Source organism: Hyla sarda, chromosome 4, assembly GCF_029499605.1.
Source record: "Hyla sarda isolate aHylSar1 chromosome 4, aHylSar1.hap1, whole genome shotgun sequence".
NCBI classification, from domain to species: domain Eukaryota; kingdom Metazoa; phylum Chordata; class Amphibia; order Anura; family Hylidae; genus Hyla; species Hyla sarda.
The window spans coordinates 48,024,758-48,047,142 of record NC_079192.1 but is presented as its reverse complement, the minus strand read 5'-3'; the positions used below and the strand labels follow the sequence as shown (position 1 = coordinate 48,047,142).

The following is a 22,385-nucleotide window of genomic DNA, read 5'->3' as shown; positions in this document are numbered from 1 at the left end:
GCTGGCCTGTGCTGCGGCAACTTGTGCGGTCCGCTGCTGCTGAGTATTGGAACAGTTCTGCTGCCCTGATCCTTCTTTTAGCTTGTGCAGAGCTTCTGCAGCGGAGTTGCTTTATAAATATGCGGACGCAGCTGGCGTAGCATTTTTGCTGTGCCCGAAGGACTTCCGGTTTGGTACAGGAGCAAAATTCTTCCCCTCCGCAACACAGGAGGGAACTTTCCGTACCGTCCGGCCGGCACTGGAGGCGTGACTGCGAAAACCTGGTGGAGAGGAGCTGCTGCCGTTCACGCACACGGGAAGGCTCGGCACTGACTTTAACCCCTTCAGGTACGAGGGGCAACTTCACAGAATTCTTCACCTCCCCCTTACTCTTTCTTGCGCCCCGGTCAAGCACAATCTCCACAATACAGTAAAGTCCCGTATACTTTTGTGCGCAACTATAATCGCAGCATGCGAAAATTCCGGACAGTTCATATAACACAGTTCTTATCAGGGGGAGGACTATGGCTTTTGCAATAATGATGGCTGAATAGCTGTAGGCACACATCCGTATCCTGTTCGTGAGATGCCAAAAGAGTTGTGGTACCCTGGAGGGTAATGGTGTCTGGGGTGTTGCGGTGATAGTGTAGGGTATATTGGTATTAACCCTCAATTGTCGTGACGCCAGGGTGAGTTTCCTCAATGTAATAATCCTACCGCCAACCGTCCCACAAACGGCAGGAAGAAATAACGGAATGCCCACAGCGGATTTTATTAAGTAAACCTGAAGTAACTGTACTGCATATTTTAGGCAACGGCATGGAACATAACAGTCTTTGCGAGAGAGAACCGCAGTACAGGTTCCTCACAGGTTTGCTGGGATTCCGGGATCAATGAGCTTTGGTGCTAGCCACTGTGCTACTATTTTTAGAAGATTTGAGTTTCTAGTAGTCACACAGAATATGTAGGATTGAGCTTGGAGTAACTCACGGTTTTGTGGCTGCTGAACTTTAGGCTTGAGGTCTAACTTGATTTGAGATTTGTGCTGAGATGTGCTTGCTTGATAATCCGGAACTGAGAGAGAGAATTTGGTGGCAGCAGCCCCTTATATATTAAGGGGGTGGGACAAAGCTCATTGGTCAGCAGACCTATAAATCCTGGCCCAGTAAACTCTGGGTATCACATGACCTAAAGGTCCTTAAACCATAGTACAATTTAATTAAAGGCACGTGACCTCTAAGGTCCTATACAGAGGTATTCCTACATAGCATATTAAATATTTATATATAGATATATTAAATACCATTTATATGAGGCGACTAGGGGGTTAGCCCTACAGGAGAGCCCTATTGACATGGAGAGACTCTGAGGGGATTTTAGACAAAGGGACAGGACCATGTCCTGTACCGGGACACCCCATAATGTATGTGCACAGAATACATTACACAGAATATGTACACAGAATACACCGGCAGAATAGTGAGTACAGCTCTGGAGTATAATACAGGATATAACTCAGGATCAGTACAGGATAAATAATACAATGCATGTACACAGTGACCTCACCAGCAGAATAGTGAGTGCAGCTCTGGAGTATAATACAGGATATAACTCAGGATCAGTACAGGATAAATAATGTAATTTATGTACACAGTGACCCAACCAGCAGAATAGTGAGTGCTGCTCTGGAGTATAATACAGGATATAACTCAGGATCAGTACAGGATAAGTAATGTAATGTATGTTCACAGTGACTCCAACAGAAGAATAGTGAGTGCTGCTCTGGAGTATAATACAGGATATAACTCAGGATCAGTTAATGATCATTTATGCATGAACTCCATCACAGAGAAGAAATGAATTAATATTTTAGTTTAGTGTTTTTTTTTTTTTGTTTTTTTTTAAACCTCAGTGTGTTTTACCTCATATTTATTATTGTGGTTCAGTTTCCAGAGTGATTGGTGAATTCAATTTTGCCACAATAATAGAATCACATCATACTCTGAATTTCCGAGACCAAACAGGCACTCTTTATGAAGAAGACTGAGATGTGTTCTTTCGTGGTAAAGATCCTAGGATAGCCTCCGAAGTAAAAATATCTTCAGAATAACAAAATAATGTTAAAAATATAAATTAAAAATGTCAGCATGTTCATCTTAAAGTCTTTTTAACCTCTTAAGGATTTTTTCACTTAAAATTTTTTCCTCCTAGCCTATCATTTTACACCTACAGAGTCAGATAAGCGCTTTTTTTTACACCACAAAATGTAATTAATTTCTACATAGTGCACTTTTTGGTATAGAGTTAATGATTATATTTATTCTCAGGTCGATGACATTACAATGATACCAAATATATATATAGGTTCTGTTTTATTTTACTACAATAAAAAAAAATCAATTTTTTTGCAAGGAAATGAGTATGTTTAACCCCTTAAGGACCACGAGCGTACGGTTATGCCCTGATGTCCTGGTACTTAAGGACCAAGGGCGTACCTGTACGCCCATGGGAATTTCCATCCCCACCGCGCGCCGGGCAGGGACCGGAATAGGATGCCTGCCGAAATCATTCAGCAGACATCCCGTGACAATGCCCAGAGGGTTTGTAGACCCCCCCATGTCGGCGATCATACACCGGCAATCTGCGGTGATTCCGGTCATACGGGTCACGTGTGAACCGATGACCCGGAGATAGATGGTGATCGGCAGTGTAGTATACACCGCCAATCACCTCCTGTAGCTAGGGGGAGGTGGCGATCCCGTCACCCCCCAGGAGCGCTGCTATTGGTCTGACGATCGTCCGACCAATAGCAGCTGGCAGAGGAGGGATTCATTTCCCCTTCTCTAAGCTCTGCTCACCCAACGTGTTCAATCAGCGGGCAGAGCTGTGAGAGGGAGCCAGGGACCCCCCTCTGTGAAGATCTGTGCCCCTCAGGGCTGAAGAAGTAATTTTAGTGCAGGGTGAGTTTGTATGTAGGGACGAGTAGGAGTTAAAAAATAGAAAAAAGTAAAAAAAAATGTTTTCCCCCTAATAGGTCCTCAAGGGTCTGCCGCAGTTTCTTCAGCGTGACCCAGGCCCTATTAGGGGTTCAGCCCCCCCATTAAACCCCCCCCACCCCCCCCCCCCCCGCCCCCCCCCCCCCCCCCAGCAGCATTTTTTTTTCTTTTTAATTTAACGGAGTGTGATTTCTAATCACTGTTAGGATTCGGCAGGTTGGATGTGGATCCTCTGTGTCAGCGAGGGATCGGCGTGGACCGTGTCGGTGGACCGGTTCTAGGGTTGCTACTGGTATTCACCAGAGCCCGCCGCAAAGCGGAATGGTCTTGCTGCGGCGGTAGCAACCAGGTCGTATCCACCGGCAATGGCTCAACCTCGCTGACTGCTGAGAAGGCGTGGGACAGAAGGACTAGACAGAGGCACGGTCAGACGTAGCATAAGGTCGGGGCAGGCGGCAAGGTTCGTAGTCAATGGCGATAGCAAGAGGTCAGGAACACTGGTAAGGCAAACACTATAACGCTTTCACTGGCACAAGGCAACAAGATCCGGCAAGGAAGTGAAGGGGAAGTGAGGTTAAATAGACAGGGAGCAGGTGGAGGCTAATTAGACTGATTGGGCCAGGCACCAATCATTGGTGCACTGGCCCTTTAAATCTTAGAGAGCTGGCACGCGCGCGCCCTAAGGAGCGGAGCCGCGCGAGACAGCCAGGGACTGGGACAGGTGAGTGACTTGGGATGCGATTCGCGAGCGGGCGCGTCCCGCTATGCGAATTGCATCCTCGCCAGCAGTGTCAGTGCAGCGCTCCCAGTCAGCGGGTCTGACCGGGGCGCTGCAGAGAGAGGAACGCCGTGAGCGCTCCGGGAGGAGCAGGGACCCGGAGCTCGGCGTAACAGTACCCCCCCCCTTAGGTCTCCCCCTCTTTTTGTCCGGATGTCGCTCCACATGGGACGAGGAAATTGGAAGCGATGGAAGAATCTCCTTCTGGAGGACAGTGAAGTCCTGGGTATGCACATCAACGGCAGGCAGTTCAGAAGGAGTGGGAATGGGAGGGGGGGCAGAGGGTGAAGCTTGGCACGGAGCAGAGTGTTACCAGGACGGGGGCTATGAGGAGGCACGGGATAGTCCTGCTAGGCCTTGGGGAGACCAGGTATAGGAGGAGACACTGAGGTTAGACAGACAGGACTGGGGGCAGACGTGAGGCATTTTTTGTGGCAAGAAGCACCCCAGCTCTTGATCTGCACGGTGGTCCAGTCAATGGTAGGAGAGTGGCGTTGGAGCCATGGCAGACCGAGGAGGACTTCATATGTGCAGTTGGGCAAAACAAAAAATTAAATTTTTTCGTGATGCCGTCCAATGCTCATAAGCAGGGGTTCTGTGCGGTAACGCACAGTGCAGTCCAATTTAACTCCGTTGACAGAGGAAATGTAGAGCGGCTTGACGAGACGGGTCACAGGGATGTTGAACTTATTAACAAAAGAGGCCAAAATGAAATTTCCCGCAGAACCAGAGTCCAAGAAGGCCACAGCTGAGAAGTAAGAGTTGGCAGAAGGAGAAATCCGTACGGGCACAGTGAGACGTGGAGAAGCAGACTTCAGACCAAGAGACGCCACTCCCACATGAGCTGGGTGCGTGCGTGCGTTTCCCAGACGTGGAGGACGAATAGGGCAATCCACCAAGAAATGTTCGGTACTAGCGCAGTACAGACATAAATTTTTATCTCTACGGCGAGTCCTCTCTTCATGGGTCAGGCGAGACCGATCCACTTGCATAGCCTCCTCGGCGGGAGGCACAGGGGTAGATTGCAAAGGATACTGTGAGAGAGGTGCCTAGAGATCAAGGTCTTTTTCCTGGCGGAGCTCCTGGTGTCTTTCAGAAAAACGCATGTCAATGCGAGTGGCCAAATGGATAAGTTCATGCAGGTTGGCAGGAATTTCTCGTGCGGCCAGCACATCTTTGATGTTACTGGATAGGCCTTTTTTAAAGGTCGCGCAGAGGGCCTCGTTGTTCCAAGATAATTCAGAGGCGAGGGTACGAAATTGGATGGCGTATTCTCCTACAGAAGAATTTCCCTGGACCAGGTTCAGCAAGGCAGTTTCGTCAGAAGAAGCTCGGGCTGGTTCCTCGAAGACACTACGAAACTCAGCGAAGAAGGACTGTACAGTGGCGGTGACAGGATCATTGCGGTCCCAGAGCGGTGTGGCCCATGACAGGGCCTTCCCAGAAAGGAGACTAACCACGAAAGCCACCTGCGACCGCTCTGTAGGAAATTGGTCCGAAAACATCTCCATATGTAGGGAACATTGTGACAGGAAACCACGGCAAAGTCTAGAGTCCCCATCAAATTTGTCCGGCAGGGACAAGCGGAGGCCAGGAGCAGGCACTCGCTGCGGAGGAGTTGTAGGAGCTGGAGGAGGAGATGGTTGCTGCTGTAGCTGTGGCAGAAGTTGCTGTAGCATGGCGGTCAACTGCGACAGCTGCTGTCCTTGTTGGGCGAACTGTTGTCCAAGTTGCTCAATCTGTTGAGAAAGCTGGGCGACCACCGTGGTAAGGTCAGCGACAACTGGCAGCAGGACCTCAGCGGGGTCCATGGCCGGATCTACTGTTAGGATTCGTCAGGCTGGATGTGGATCCTCTGTGTCAGCGAGGGATTGGCGTGGACCGTGTCGGTGGACCGGTTCTAGGGTTGCTACTGGTATTCACCAGAGCCCGCCGCAAAGCGGGATGGTCTTGCTGCGGCGGTAGCAACCAGGTCGGATCCACTGGCAACGGCTCAACCTCGCTGACTGCTTGAAGGCGTGGGACAGAAGGACTAGACAGAGGCACGGTCAGACGTAGCAGAAGGTCGGGGCAGGCGGCAAGGTTCGTAGTTAATGGCGATAGCAAGAGGTCAGGAACACTGGTAAGGCAAACACTATAACGCTTTCACTGGCACAAGGCAACAAGATCCGGCAAGGAAGTGAAGGGGAAGTGAGGTTAAATAGACAGGGAGCAGGTGGAGGCTAATTAGACTGATTGGGCCAGGCACCAGTCATTGGTGCACTGGCCCTTTAAATCTTAGAGAGCTGGCGCACGCGCGCCCTAAGGAGCGGAGCCGCGCACGCCAGGACGAGACAGCCGGGGACCGGGACAGGTGAGTGACTTGGGATGCGATTCGCGAGCGGGCGCGTCCCGCTATGCGAATCGCATCCCCGCCAGCAGTGTCAGTGCAGCGCTCCCGGTCAGCGGGTCTGACCGGGGCGCTGCAGAGAGAGGAACGCCGCGAGCGCTCCGGGGAGGAGCAGGGACCCGGAGAGCTCGACGTAACAATCACACACCGTTATATAAAGTTAACACCAAGCACATACACATAAACACAGTGAGACCGGTCAGAGATCACTTTGGGGCCAAATTTTGGGAGGCCTACGTACCCCTCAGGGAGCTCTCGGTAGATGAGTCTCTTATCAGTTTTAAGGGGAGACTCATCTTCTGCCTGTATATTCCCTCGAAGTGGACGCGGAATGGCGTGAAACTCTACAAACTTTGCGAGAGTACCTCCGGGTACACTTGCAAGTTTAGAGTATATGAGGGACGAGATTCCCGTATTGAACCCCCAGATTGTTCCCCCACTCTGGGTGTTAGTGGGAAACTCGTTTGGGACCTTGTGCACCCATTGCTGGATAAGGGATACCACGTGTACGTGGACAACTTTTATACCAGCATCCCTCTGTTCACATCCCTTGCCGCCAGATCCAAGTCCGCTTGTGGGACCGTGCGGAAGAACAAAAAAGGCCTCCCTCAAAATTTTGTTCAGACACCTATGCCCAAGGGTGAGTCCCGTGCCCTTACCCATGAAAACCTGTTGCTGGTCAGGTATAAGGATAAGAGGGATGTCCTTATGCTGACCACTATTCATGGTAACGGCAGCTCTCCTGTCCCTGTGAGAGGTACCACAACAACAGTCCTCAAGCCTGATTGTATTCTGGACTCCAATCAGTATATGGGGGGAGTTTATCTCTCTGATCAAGTCCTCAAGCCATACATGGCCATGCGCAAAACACGGGTATGGTACAAAAAAGTTGCGGTCTACTTGGTACAGGTTGCCATGTACAACTCTTTTGTACTGTCCCAGTACGCTGGCAACACAGGGACATTCCTCCAGTTCCAAGAAGAAGTCCTAAGAGCCCTGATCTTTAGTGACTGGGAAAGAGCAGGCCGGACTTCCCAAAGAACTTAAATATAGGTGCCAGGATAGGCCCAGGCCAGCACTTTCCAAGTGAGGTCCCCCACACTGGAAAGAAGGGACGATCCCAGCAAAAATACAGAGTGTGTTACAAGAGGGGGATACGGAAGGACACCACCACTCAATGTGACACTTGCCCCGATCATCCGGGCCTCTGCATTAAGGATTGCTTCAGGGAGTATCACACTTCCATGCAGTATTAAACTTCCCTTTTTCATTTTAATTTTCCATAATTTGATCCCAATGTTCCAATTCCAGAGTACATTCCAAGTTTTAACCCCATAAACGACTAAATTGCCCAAAAAAATGTTTCATAAAAAAAAAAAAAAAAAACCTGATAAGAATTTTTTCCAAAAATGGGTCATGGGTCACTGAATCACTATCATCGGGGACTTTTTATATTGCCTCAAATGTGCAGCGCTCTCTCTCCACCTGAGCGGGTGCGCATTTGAGGCAAGAGGTTAGGGACGGCAACACTCATCACATTCCCAGAATGATGATCCAGAGCATAGGGTTTGGGGTGGGCATATTTTTTTGTTTTGGCTATGCTCTGGGTCATCATTCTGGGAACATAACCTGTTTTATAATTTTACGTCCCACTGTACCCCATTTTAGTAATTTACCCCATGTAATGCTCCTTGAGGGGGGGGGGTCCCGCTGTTCTGGCTCCATAGGTAGCTCAAGGCCCCTGACTGCATGCCTGCTCTTCCAAGACCGGTGTGCACCCGCAGAGCTGTTTAAGTCCAGATATGAGGTATGTCCTTACTCCAAAGAAATGTATTTACAAATTTACAGTGACATTTTCTCCTGTTACCACTTGTGAAAATGAAAAATTTGGGGTAACCCCAGCATTTTAGTGTAAAAAATAAAATGTTTCCTTTTCACATCCCACTTTAATGAACATTTATCAAACACCTGTGGGGTGTTAAGGCTCACTGCACTGCTTGTTACGTTCCTTGAGGGGTATAGTTTCCAAAACAGTATGCCATGTTTTTTGTTTAATTTGCTGTTCTGGCACCTTGGGGGCTTCCTAAATGAGACATGCCCCCCCCCCCCCATTTCAACAAAATTTGCAAATGTGACTCCTTCTCTTCTGAGCATTGTAGTGCACCCGTACTACAAATTTTGGGGGGGCATTTTCTCCTATTATCCCTTGTAAAAAAAATAAAATTTGGGGAAAAATTTTCATTTTTGAAAATAAAAAAAAAATTAAATTAATTTACACATCCAAAGTTGTCAAACACCTGTGGGGTCTTAAGGCTCACTTTACCCCCTGTTATGTTCATTGAGGGGTGTAGTTTCCAAAGATAGTATGCCATGTGTTGTGTTTTTTTTTCTTTTTTTTTTTTTTTTTTTGCTGTCCTGGCACCATAGGGGCTTCCTAAATGGGAGCTGGCCCCCAAAAACCATTTCAGCAAAATTTTCTTTCCAAAAGCCAAATGGGACTCCTTCTCTTCTGAGCATTGTAGTTTGCCCACAGAGCATTTTACATTCTAACACGGAGTATTTCCATACTCAGAAGAGATGGGGTTACAAATTTTGGGAGGGATTTTCTGCTATTACCCATTGTAAAAATGTAAAATTTGGGGGGAAACCAGCATTTTAGTTAACCCTCCAGCCCTGGGAGGTATAAAAGGCCTCTTTAGGTGTTATTGGGTGCTGTTATTAGATCTACTATGACTATGTTATCAGTATTACCATTGCTATGTTTATATCTGAGTTTTAACCATGGTTATTAGGCCTGTTTATGATAGATTTTAGTCTGCTTGGTTTTTTAGTATATTTTTTTAGGATTATGTATGTCCGTTTTGCTTAACCTTGTTATCTTAGTCTGCGTTCACACTGTGTGCCTTGCTTGTACTCATATTCCTCCATGTTTGGAGTTTGGTTTTGTATATTCCTGTTTGGTATTCTGACCTGTATTCCTCCATGTTTTGGAGTTTGGTTTTGTGGAGTCTGTTCAGACTCATCCGTTTCTCAGTTTAGTGTTCCGTGTATTATATTTCTGTTTCCTTCTAGGCCAATATCCTGATCATATTGTGTAGTGTGCCTGCTGGCTAGAAGTCTATTTGGAGTTAGTATTATTGTCCCTCCATGTTTGGAGTGGGGAGTCTAGTTTGTTCTTTGTATGTGTCCAGTGTGAACAGTGTTCTATGTTTCCTAATCTGCTTAGTGTTTTACATTCAGTAAATCTGTTCATCCCCTGCATCACCTGGTTTCTGCTATATACTTGTTCCATATCTAGTCTTGTTTATTTGTTCATATCTGCTGTTTATCTTGATTCTGATTGTTTCTGATCTGTATGTTAGTACGCTATATCCTGCTCTGTTTATATATTCATATCCTGTCTGGTTTATTTGATTGTTTGGTTGTTTTTCCATTATGTTTCTTGCCTGTCCCTGACAATGTACAGTATTACTTTAGCACAGGAAGGGACCAGCACCGTGGTTGTCGATCTGCCGTTTAGGGTGGATTGGAAAGTAGGCAGGGAGAGTGTTTCTAGGGACAGCTTAGGGGTTACTCTCCCTGTCCATCCCCCTGGTCATGACAGCTATTCTGGTTTACGCAATTCCCCTTGCAGTTTCATTATTGAGTTAATAGTTCTGACAGTTTGCATTCAGCGACACCAAATATGTTTATTTTTATTTAAATTATTTTATTTAAAAAATGGGGAAAGGAGGTGATATAAACTTTTATTAGGGAAGGGGCTTTTTCACTTTTTTCTTTATTATTTGAGTTTATTATTATTTTATTTTTTTACTATTATTTAGTCCCCATTCAGAACTATTACCTGCAATATTTCAACCTGCAATCTTTCAATTGTGTAGCATTGATCAGTGTTTTCAGCTTTCTACTTATACAGGCTGCTCAGGCTGCCTGTATTCCTGGAGGACTGATCGGACAGCACAGAGACAGGTAGCACAGAGCCATTGCCTCTGCTAATCAAGACCCCGTGATATCATTGCGGGGGTCCCAATCAACATCCACAATGAACCGGGAACTTTATTTTATTGCTTTTAGATGTTGCTATCTACTCAGATCCGCAAGCAAGTCTATGACCCACATTTATCATTGTCTTTAGACTGTTTTTTGTGTCTAAAAAAGGGGCAAAAAAGGCGCAAGCAGGGGTTTTTGTGCCTTTTTTTGCCCCTTTTTGTTTACACATTTCTGCTGATTTTGAGTTGCAATCCACTGATTTTGAGTTGCAATCCACTGATTTTGGAAATAGACATGATATGGAAGGGATTTATGATTGCGCCTTTTTGTAAAAAGGAGCAAAAAAAAGGCACAAAGCCACTGAAAAGTCTCTAAAACTACACCAGCCCAGACATGGTGTAGCTTTTTGGTGTATGTGTAGACAGAAATTTCAGAAAATGTGGACCTGCACAAAATGTATCAAAGCTCTTTTACCTTTTAATAAATTTGGTGCTCCTACACATTATCAGCACACAAAAAAAGGTGTAAAAAAATGCTTCACTTGCACTGCAATTATAAATGTGGGCCTATGAGCTTTAATTTGAGACAGAAATCCACAAGCAGAAATTCTGCTTTGTGAATAGACCCTAACTGCAGCCAAGAGGTTAACCAGAGTTTGCAAGGTGCAATGTGTGGGTTGTACTACTTGCACCTTAGAAAAGCTGTGTCTGCATAGTTTACTACATCAAATTTATTAGCAATATTCAGACAATTTATCCAAAGTCGTAAAGTAGGCAGCCTAACCAGCTTCACTTGTGTAGGAATAAAAAGGAATTGGAGTTCCAAGTAGGTGGAGATGGAAGAAGAATAAGACTTGTATAAGTATTTACTGTGAAAACAAGAATCCCTACAAGCCTCAATCCTGGCTACAATCCTACTATTTTTCCTTAACCCCTTAAGGACTCAGGGTTTTTGCGTTTTTGCACTTTCGTTTTTTCCTCCTTACCTTTTAAAAATCATAACCCTTTCAATTTTCCACCTAAAAATCCATACTATGGCTTATTTTTTGCGTCGCCAATTCTATTTGCAGTGACATTTTACCCAAAAATGCACGGCGAAACGGAAAAAAAAATCATTGTGCGACAAAATCGAAAAAAAACCCGCCATTTTGTAACTTTTGGGGGCTTCCGTTTCTACGCAGTGCATATTTCGGTAAAAATGACACCTTATCATTATTCTGTAGGTCCATACGGTTAAAATGATACCCTAGTTATATAGGTTTGATTTTGTTGTACTTCTGGAAAAAATCATAACTACATGCAGGAAAATTTATACGTTTAAAAATGTCATCTTCTGACCCCTATAACTTTTTTATTTTTCCACGTACAGGGTGGTATGAGGACTCATTTTTTGCGCCGTGATCTGAAGTTTTTATCGGTATGATTTTTGTTTTGATCGGACTTTTTGATCATTTTTTATTCATTTTTTAATGGTATAAAAAGTGACCAAAATACGTTTTTTTGGACTTTGGAATTTTTTTGCGCTTACGCCATTGACCGTACGGTTTAATTAATGATATATTTTTATATTTCGGACATTTACGCATGCGGCGATACCACATATGTTTATTTTTTATTTATTTTACACTGTTTTATTTTTTTTATGGGAAAAGGGGGGTGATTCAAACTTTTATTAGCGAAGGGGTTAAATGACCTTTATTAACACTTTTTTTTTACATTTTTTTTGTAGTGTTATAGGTCCCATAGGGACCTATAACACTGCACACACTGATCTCTTACACAGATCACAGGCGTGTATTAACACGCCTGTGATCAGTGTTATCGGCGCTTGACTGCTCCTGCCTGGATCTCAGGCACGGAGCAGTCATTCGCCGATCGGACACCGAGGAGGCAGGTAAGGGCCCTCCCGGTGTCCGGTCAGCTGTTCGGGACGCCGCGATTTCACCGCGGCGGTCCCGAACAGCCCGACTGAGCAGCCAGGTCACTTTCACTTTCACTTTAGAAGCGGCGGTCAGCTTTGACCGCCGCTTCTAAAGGGTTAATACCACACATCGCCGCGATCGGCGATGTGTGGTATTAGCCGCGGGTCCCGGCCGTTGATTAGTGGCGGGACCGACGTGATATGATGCGGGATCGTGGCGCGATCCCGCTTCATATTGCGGGAGCCGCCGCAGGACGTAAATATACGTCCTGCGTCGTTAAGGGGTTAAAAACAACAGTTTCCAAAGGACACAAGCAGGAACACATATGTCACCATTAGGCTGTGTTCACATGGCAGAATTTCATAGCAGAATTCCACAGGAATATTCCGCCTGGAAATTCGGCTGCAGTAGAGTCCTGTTGATTTCAATGGGATTCTGCTGCACTGTTCACACAGCGGAATTTCTGCAGCAGATGTTTCCGGCATCCACAGAAACATTGAAAACATTTGAAAATGCATTGCTGTCTATGGGGATAGCACATTTTTGATCGGTCCTAGATCTGCTGAATGAAGTAAATGTGTGCCCATATTTTCCGCACATTTTTGGCCATGTGAACAAGGCCTTAAAGTCAGATATCATTTCTTCACAGCAAGAGAGAATAGGAAAAAGATCAAGTGGTATTTTTAAAGTGTGCACTTTCTCTACACTACCTGATAACATACAGTTTGGTGCAACAACCATCAGTGTAAACAATGAAGACAGAGTAAATGTCCCAAGTAAACAGTGGGAGGGCATTTGTATTCATGACATGATACTGATGCCTCTCCAGGGAAAGGCTCCTTTTTGGTGTGACGGAAACCATCTCAGATCTACAGAATTGTCAAGAGTGGCACTTAGGGACCCCATTTGGGGTCAATGATTAAGGATTGGCATCTAAAGTTATCTATGTTATGAAAGCATACTTGTCACTATTCTTTTTATGTCCCCTCGTGATCCCATAACGGATGAGGGAAATACGTAGAAACTGTCCATTCCTCTATGTAGAGGATAGTCTTCATTCAACGACCATCTCGGGGAATTTGTTGTATTTTCCTATATCGGTACTATAAATAAATATAAAATCTTCTCGGGGAGGGAAACAGTGAAAAAAAGAACCCTGTTTTACCTTCTTCACTCCCGTGTTGTTGCCGGAATCACAGAACTCAGGTTCCGGGTGCCCTGCCCTTCAGGGATTGGTGAGGTGATGTCCCATGGCTGATCCTCCAATAAGCGGCTGAGGTGGGACATTGCCGTGGCCGCTGATTGAATAAAAGGCTGTATGATGTGACATCACCTAAACCCTAAAGCTGGACACCAGGAACAGAACTTTGGCAGAGGTGAGGAAGATAAGAGAGGTTTTTTTTTTTTTTCCGTTTTGTTTTTTCTTTACAGTCCTCCTCAGGCGGATTTTAAATACTTATTTAATATTTAATATATTATTATTCACTGGAGTAACCCTTTAAGCTAAATGCACAAAGCTGCAACAATGGCTTCTGAGACAAGAAATTAAAGGAAAAATGTTATTTTACTAATAATATCTTTAATTTCAAGACAGTGATACCAGGAACCACATGTATGTGAATACACACATCGGAGAAGACTGGATCAGTCCCAGGAGGAAAAACAAAGCACCAATATCCAAGAGTAAAGCCTATTTATTGTATCATTTTATTCTTGCCTAAACTTGTGCCTCTGGAGAACAAAGTCAGTTGCAAAATCCCTTTCATAATCTATGAGAGAATTTCTAATCCCCGGTCTCTGGCATCTCAGGGTTGTCATAAGGATATTGGACCTCATAACAGGAAGAAAGCATTGCACATACAGCAGCAGCCACCTCCTTTTTGTTTTCTAAACATGCTCAGAATGGTGGCATTTAGAAAAACAAACTGGAAAACCTCCTGTTGCACATCAGGTGTGTCAAGTATCGCGTTTTATCCTCTCTAATCATCCTGTTCCTGATTTTTATGGTCAACTCGTCAAACTGCAGCACAGCTAGTAGTCGGCCACATGGTGTTCCTCCTCGGACAGAGATAGGTTGAGGGGCAGCGTGAGGTATTGAGCCCTGGCACTGGTCTTCCTACTGGTGCTGGGCCCCATATGTCACACTGCCATTTCACTAATCCCCAGCTGAGGTAGGACATCGCGGTGGCCAGTGATTAGATGAGCCGCATTTTGATGGGTCAACCACACAAAGAAGGAAGAGGGAGGACAGGAGAGTGATACCAGAGCTACCGGGGAGTGATGGTGGGCACGCAGGGAGAGGAGTACGATCTGTGATCCCACTCCAGTATGACTACACATAACCTCAGGGTAAGGGTAACATAGATTTTATCAATCATATTGCCACCCTATGTTACCAATCAGAAAGCATACAATACCATATTGTGCCCTTGCTCTTCTTATCACTCATCTGTACATAAATGCGCAATTTATTGTTTCCAAGACATGGATGCTTTACCCCTGAGATGCAGCGGTCGTTGCTGGCCATAGCCCCATACTTGTTTCACACGGAAAAAATATACATCATTTTAATAAATATTTTTCCCTTCTACAATAAAAAAAAAATGCCAGAATAGTTGCTTTCTGTTTATCTCATCTCCTAAAAACAGGAATTTAAATAACAAAAATTAATATGTACCCTAAAACAGTGGTTCTCAACCTTTTTGGCGACTGTACCCCCAAAGGCTGAAAGTATGTCCGCGGGTACCCCCTCACACGGAACTTGCGCGCGAGGGGTACCCGCGGACAAAAGGCGTGTTCTTACCTTTATACTAATGCATCCCCCCTCCATCTTTATCCCCTTGTGTTATTATTCCTCCTCCATCTTTATCCCCTTGTGTTATTATTCCCCCTCCATCTTTATCCCCTTGTGTTATTATTCCTCCTCCATCTTTATCCCCTTGTGTTATTATTCCCTCCTCCATCTTTATCCCCTTGTGTCATTATTCCTCCTCCATCTTTATCCCCTTGTGTCATTATTCCTCCTCCATCTTTATCCTCTTGTGTTATTATTCCTCCTCCATCTTTATCCCCTTGTGTCATTATTCCTCCTCCATCTTTATCCCCTTGTGTCATTATTCCTCCTCCATCTTTATCCTCTTGTGTTATTATTCCTCCTCCATCTTTATCCCCTTGTGTTATTATTCCTCCTCCATCCTTATCCCCTTGTGTTATTATTCCTCCTCCTTCTTTATCCCCTTGTGTTATTATTCCCTCCTCCATCTTTATCCCCTTGTGTTATATTTCCCCTCCATCTTTATCCCCTTGTGTTATTATTCCTCCTCCATCTTTATCCCCTTGTGTTATTATTCCCCCCTCCATCTTTATCCCCTTGTGTTATAATTCCCCTCCATCTTTATCCCCTTGTGTCATTATTCCTCCTCCATCTTTATCCCCTTGTGTCATTATTCCTCCACCATCTTTATCCTCTTGTGTTATTATTCCTCCTCCATCTTTATCCCCTTGTGTTATTATTCCCCCTCCATCTTTATCCCCTTGTGTCATTATTCCTCCTCCATCTTTATCCCCTTGTGTTATTATTCCTCCTCCATCTTTATCCCCTTGTGTTATTATTCCCCCTCCATCTTTATCCCCTTGTGTTATTATTCCCTCCTCCATCTTTATCCCCTTGTGTTATTATTCCTCCTCCATCTTTATCCCCTTGTGTTATTATTCCTCCTCCATCTTTATCCCCTTGTGTTATTATTCCTCCTCCTCCATCTTTATCCCCTTGTGTTATTATTCCCTCCTCCATCTTTATCCCCTTGTGTTATTATTCCTCCTCCATCTTTATCCCCTTGTGTTATTATTCCCCCTCCATCTTTATCCCCTTGTGTTATTATTCCCTCCTCCATCTTTATCCCCTTGTGTTATTATTCCTCCTCCATCTTTATCCCCTTGTGTTATTATTCCTCCTCCATCTTTATCCCCTTGTGTTATTATTCCTCCTCCTCCATCTTTATCCCCTTGTGTTATTATTCCCTCCTCCATCTTTATCCCCTTGTGTTATTATTCCTCCTCCATCTTTATCCCCTTGTGTTATTATTCCTCCTCCTCCATCTTTATTCCCTTGTGTTATTTTTCCTCCTCCATCTTTATCCCCTTTTGTTATTATTCCCCCTCCATCTTTATCCCCTTGTGTCATTATTCCCCCCTCCATCTTTATCTCCTTGGGTTATTATTCCTCCTCCATCTTTATCCCCTTGTGTTATTATTACTCCTCCATCTTTATCCCCTTGTGTCATTATTCCTCCTCCTCCATCTTTATTCCCTTGTGTTATTATTCCTCCTCCATCTTTATCCCCTTTTGTTATTATTCCTCCTCCATCTTTATCCCCTTGTGTTATTATTCCTCCTCCTCCATCTTTATTCCCTTGTGTTATTATTCCTCCTCCATCTTTATCCCCTTTTGTTATTATTCCCCCTCCATCTTTATTCCCTTGTGTCATTATTCCCCCCTCCATCTTTATCTCCTTGGGTTATTATTCCTCCTCCATCATTATCCCCTTGTGTTATTCCTCCTCCTCCATCTTTATCCCCTTGTGTTATTACTCCTCCTCCATCTTTATCCCCTTGTGTTATTATTCCTCCTCCTCCATCTTTATCCCCTTGTGTTATTATTCCTTCTCCTCCATCTTTATCCCCTTGTCCCATTATTCCTCCTCCATCTTTATCCCCTTGTGTTATTATTCCTCCTCCATCTTTATCCCCTTGTGTTATTATTCCTCCTCCTCCATCTTTATTCCCTTGTGTTATTATTCGTCCTCCATCTTTATCCCCTTGTGTTATTATTCCTCCTCCATCTTTATCCCCTTGTGTTATTATTCCTCCTCCATCTTTATCCCCTTGTGTTATTATTCCTCCTCCATCTTTATCCCCTTGTGCTATTATTCCCTCCTCCATCTTTATCCCCTTGTGTTATTATTCCTCCTCCATCTTTATCCCCTTGTGTTATTATTCCTCCTCCATTTTTATCCCCTTGTGTTATTATTCCCTCCTCCATCTTTATCCCCCTGTGTTATTATTTCTCCTCCATCTTTATCCCCTTGTGTTATTATTCCCTCCTCCATCTTTATCCCCCTGTGTTATTATTCCTCCTCCATCTTTATCCCCTTGTGTTATTGTTCCTCCTCCATCTTTATCCCCTTGTGTTATTATTCCCCCCTCCATCTTAATCCCCTTGTGCCATTATCATTCAATATGGGACAAGGGGATAAAGATGGAGGAGGAATAATAACACAAGGGAATAAAGATGGAGGAGGAGGAATAATAACACAAGGGGATAAAGATGGTGGTGGTGGGGGGGGGGGATAATCAACCCTCCCCCCTCCATATTAATCCCCTTGTGTTATTATTCCCCCTCCAACTTTATCCCCTTGTGTTATTTTTCCTCCTCCATCTTTATCCCCTAGTTATTATTCCCCCTCCATCTTTATCCCCTTGCGCCATTATTCCCCCTTCCTCTGATCCCCTTTTGCCATATCGGATAATAATGGTACAAGGGGATTAATATGGAGGGGGGTTGATTATCCCTCCCTCCATCTTATTCCCCTTGTGTCATTATTCCCCCCTCCCTCTGATCCCCTTTTGCCATTTTTCCCCCTCCATCATAATCCCCTTGTGCCATTATTATCCAATATGGCAAAAGGGGATCATAGGAAGGGGGAATGGCGCAAGGGGATTAAGATGGAAGGGGAGAGGGATAATGGCGGAGGGGGGATGGGGAGTAATAAAGCACAAGGCATTAAGATGGAGGGGGGAGAGGGATAAAGCACCAGGCATTAAGATGGAGGGGGAGAGGGATAATGGTGGAGGAGGGATGAGGGAGAAATAAAGCACAAGGCATTAAAATGTAATGCCTTGTGCTTTATTACTTCCCCCACCCCCGCTGCCATTATCCCTCTCCCCCTCTATCTTAATGACTTGTGCTCCATCCAATACACTTCCCCCCCACCTCGTCCAATACACTTCCCCCCCACCTCATCCAAAACACTTCCCCCCCACCTCGTCCAATACACTTCCCCCCCACCTCGTCCAATACACTTCCCCCCCGTCCAATACACTTCCCCCCCACCTCGTCCAATACACTTCCCCTCCCCCACCTCGTCCAATACACTTCCCCCCCACCTCGTCCAATACACTTCCCCCCTACCTCGTCCAATACACTTCCCCCCACCTCGTCCAATACACTTCCCCCCCACCTCGTCCAATACACCCCCCCCATCCAATACACTTCCCCCCCTCCAATGCCCTTCCCCCCGTCCAATACACTTCCCCCCCTCCAATGCACTTCCCCCCCCTCCAATGCACTTCCCCCCACCTCGTCCAAAACACTTCCCCCCCCCCCACCTCGTCCAATACACTCCCCCCCTCATCCAATACACTTCCCCCCGTCCAATACACTTACTCCCCGTCCAATACACTTCCCCCCCTCCAATACACCTCCCCCTCCAATACACCTCCCCCCCTCCAATACACTTACCCCCCCCAATACACTTCCCCCCCACCTCGTCCAAAATACTTCCCCCCACCTCGTCCAAAACACTTCCCCCCCACCTCATCCAATACACTCCTCCCAATACACTCCCCCCCTCCTCCAATACACTTCCCCCCCTCCTCCAATACACTTCCCCCCCACCTCCAATACACTTCTCCCCCCACCTCGTCCAATACACTTCCCCCCCCACTTCGTCCAAAACACTTCCACCCGTCCAATACACTTCCCCCCCGTCCAATACACTTCCCCCGTCCAATACACTTCCCCCCGTCCAAGACACTTCCCCCCACCTCCAATACACTTCCCCCACCTCATCCAAAACACTTCCCCCCCCACCTTGTCCAATACACTTCCCCCCCCACCTCGTCCAATACACTTCCCCCCCGTCCAATACACTTCCCCCCCCCCCCGTCCAATACACTTCCCCCCTCTGGCCCACACAGTTGTTAACTTTGAACATACATTTCTAGTGACTGGACATCTCTACATAATGTTTGTATAATTTTGAGTGATCTTGTATTATTGTAGGCCATCAGTTTCTATTGTGCTGATATTTTTCTTGTTTATTTCAGAAGTGACCGCGGCTCTGGTTCTTCTTCTAATCTTGTTCCTCATTTTGGCAGCCATCACAGGTGTCCTGTTAAAAAACTGTGAGTGTTGGTTACACAACTCTTTAATTGTTATTGGGCAATTTTAACACAACTGTTAGCTTTTATCTACTTCTAGTATTGTCTGGGATAAAATCTACATCCAGTGATCCACTTAACCCCTTAAGGACTCAGCCCATTTGGACCTTAAGGACTCAGACAATTTTAGTTTTACGCTTTAATTTTTTTCTCCTCCCCTTCAAAAAATCATAACTCTTTTATATTTTTATATTTCATCCACAGACTAGTATGAGGGCTTGTTTTTTGCGCGACCAGTTGTCCGTTGTAATGCCATCACTCACTCTACCATAAAATGTATGGCGCAACCAAAAAAATACTATTTGTGTGGGGAAATTAAAAAGAAAACCGCAATTTTGCTAATTTTGGAAGGTTTTGTTTTCACGCCGTAGATTTATGGTAAAAATGACATGTGTTTTTTATTCTCTGGGTCAATACGATTAAAATAATACCCATGATTATACACTTTTCTATTACTGTTGTGCTTAAAAAAAATCGCAAACTTTTTAACCAAATTAGTACGTTTAAAATCCCCCTATTTTGAAGACCTATAACTTTTTCATTTTTCTGTATAAGCGATGGTATGAGGGCTAATTTTTGGCGCCGTGATCTGTACTTTTTATTAATTCCATATTTGCTTATACAAAACTTTTATTACATTTTTTATTAATTTTTTTTTACGTTCACGCCGTTCACCGTACGGGATCATTTACATTTTATTTTAATAGTACGGATATTTATGCACACGGCGATACCAAATATGTATATAAAATAATTTTTTTACACTTTTTGGGGGTAAAATAGGGAAAATAGGACAATTTACGTTTTTATTGGGAGAGGGGGTTTTTCAAATTTTTTTTTACTTTATTTTTTCCTTTTTTTACTTTCATTTTTACACTCTTATAGTCCCCATAGGGGACTATTTATAGCAACCATTCGATTGCTAATCCTGTTCAGTGCTATGTATAGGACACTGTTACGCCTAGCGCTCCGGGTCCCCGCTCCTCCCCGGAGCGCGTACGGCGTCTCTCTCTCCGCAGCGCCCCGGTCGGTCCCGCTGACCGGGAGCGCTGCACTGTCATGGCCGTCGGGGATGCGATTCGCACAGCGGGACGCGCCCGCTCGCGAGTCGCATCCCAGGTCACTTACCCGTTCCCGTCCCCTGCTGTCATGTGCTGGCGCGCGCGGCTCCGCTCTCTAGGGCGCGCGCGCGCCAGCTCCCTGAGACTTAAAGGGCCAGTGCACCAATGATTGGTGCCTGGCCCAATTAGCTTAATTGGCTTCCATCTGCTCCCTGCCTTTATTTGACCTCCTCCCATGCACTCCCTTGCCGGATCTTGTTGCCTTGTGCCAGTGAAAGCGTTTTGTGTGTCCTAAGCCTGTGTACCAGTACTTCTGTTATCCACCCTGACTACGAACCTTGCCGCCTGCCCCCGACCTTCTGCTACGTCCGACCTTGCTTCTGTCTACTCCCTTGTACCGCGCCTATCTTCAGCAGCCAGAGAGGTTGAGCCGTTGCTAGTGGATACGACCTGGTCACTACCGCCGAAGCAAGTCCATCCCGCTTTGCGGCGGGCTCTGGTGAAAACCAGTAGTGACTTAGAACCGATCCACTAGCACGGTCCACGCCAATCCCTCTCTGGCACAGAGGATCCACCTCCTGCCAGCCGGCATCGTGACAGTAGATCCGGCCATGGATCCCGCTGAAGTTCCTCTGCCTGTTGTCGCCGACCTCCCCACACTGGTCGCCCAGCAAGCCCGACAGATTGCCCAACAAGATCACCAGCTGTCGTACTTGACCACCATGACTCAGCAACTCCAGTCGCAGCTACAGCAGATTCAGTCTCAGCTACAGCAGCAGCAACCATCTCCTCCGCCAGCTCCTGCACCTCTTCCGCAGCGAGTGGCCACTCCTAGCCTCCGCCTGTCCTTGCCGGACAAATTTAATGGGGACTCTAAGTTTTGCCGTGGCTTTCTTTCGCAATGTTCCCTGCATTTGGAGATGATGTCGGATCAGTTTCCTACTGAAAGGTCTAAGGTGGCTTTCGTAGTCAGCCTTCTGTCTGGAAAAGCCCTGTCATGGGCCACACCGCTCTGGGACCGCAATGACCCCGTCACTGCCTCTGTACACTCCTTCTTCTCGGAAATTCGAAGTGTCTTTGAGGAACCTGCCCGAGCCTCTTCTGCTGAGACTGCCCTGTTGAACCTGGTCCAGGGTAATTCTTCCGTTGGCGAGTACGCCATACAATTCCGTACTCTTGCTTCTGAACTTTCCTGGAATAATGAGGCCCTCTGCGCGACCTTTAAAAAAGGCCTATCCAGCAACATTAAAGATGTTCTGGCCGCACGAGATACTCCTACCAACCTGCATGAACTCATTCATCTAGCCACTCGCATTGACATGCGTTTTTCTGAGAGGCATCAAGAGCTCCGCCAGGAAAAAGACTTAGATCTCTGGACACCTCTCCCACAGTCTCCATTGCAATCTGCGCCTAGGCCTCCCGCCGAGGAGGCCATGCAAGTGGATCGGTCTCGCCTGACCCTGGAAGAGAGGAATCGCCGTAAGGAAGAGAATCTTTGTCTGTACTGTGCCAGTACCGAACATTTTTTGGTGGATTGCCCCATCCGTCCTCCACGTCTGGGAAACGCACGCTCGCACCCAGCTCTCGTGGGTGTGGCGTCTCTTGATGCTAAGTCGGCTTCTCCACGTCTCACGGTGCCTGTACGGATTTCTTCTTCAGCCAGCTCTTCCCTCTCAGCCGTGGCCTGCCTGGACTCTGGTGCCTCTGGGAATTTTATTCGGGAGTCCTTGGTGAATAAATTCCGCATCCCGGTGATCCGTCTTGTCAAGCCACTCCACATTTCCGCGGTCAACGGAGCCAGGTTGGATTGCACCGTGCGTTTCCGCACGAAGCCCCTCCTAATGTGCATCGGACCTCATCATGAGAAAATTGAGTTTTTGGTCCTCCCCAATTGCACTTCTGAAGTTCTCCTTGGACTACCCTGGCTTCTACACCATTCCCCAACCCTGGATTGGTCCACAGGGGAGATCAAGAGCTGGGGTACCTCTTGCTTCAAGGACTGCCTTAAACAGGTTCCCAGTACTCCCTGCCGTGACCCTGTGGTTCCTCC

At 46.0% G+C, this 22,385-nt stretch overlaps 1 protein-coding gene across 2 annotated transcripts in view; it reads left to right on the top strand.

The window, feature by feature from the left end:
* LOC130367867 (CD209 antigen-like protein A) overlaps positions 1 to 22,385 on the top strand; it is a 56,476-nt gene that overhangs the window by 5,926 nt on the left and 28,165 nt on the right. Inside the window, exons 2-3 of one of the 2 annotated variants that reach the window (XM_056570780.1) lie at positions 13,644 to 13,736; positions 19,161 to 19,238. In XM_056570780.1, coding sequence (XP_056426755.1) covers positions 13,644 to 13,736; positions 19,161 to 19,238 — 171 coding nt within the window. The remainder of the gene's footprint in view (positions 1 to 13,643; positions 13,737 to 19,160; positions 19,239 to 22,385) is intronic. The other variant, XM_056570781.1, reaches the window with a different exon arrangement.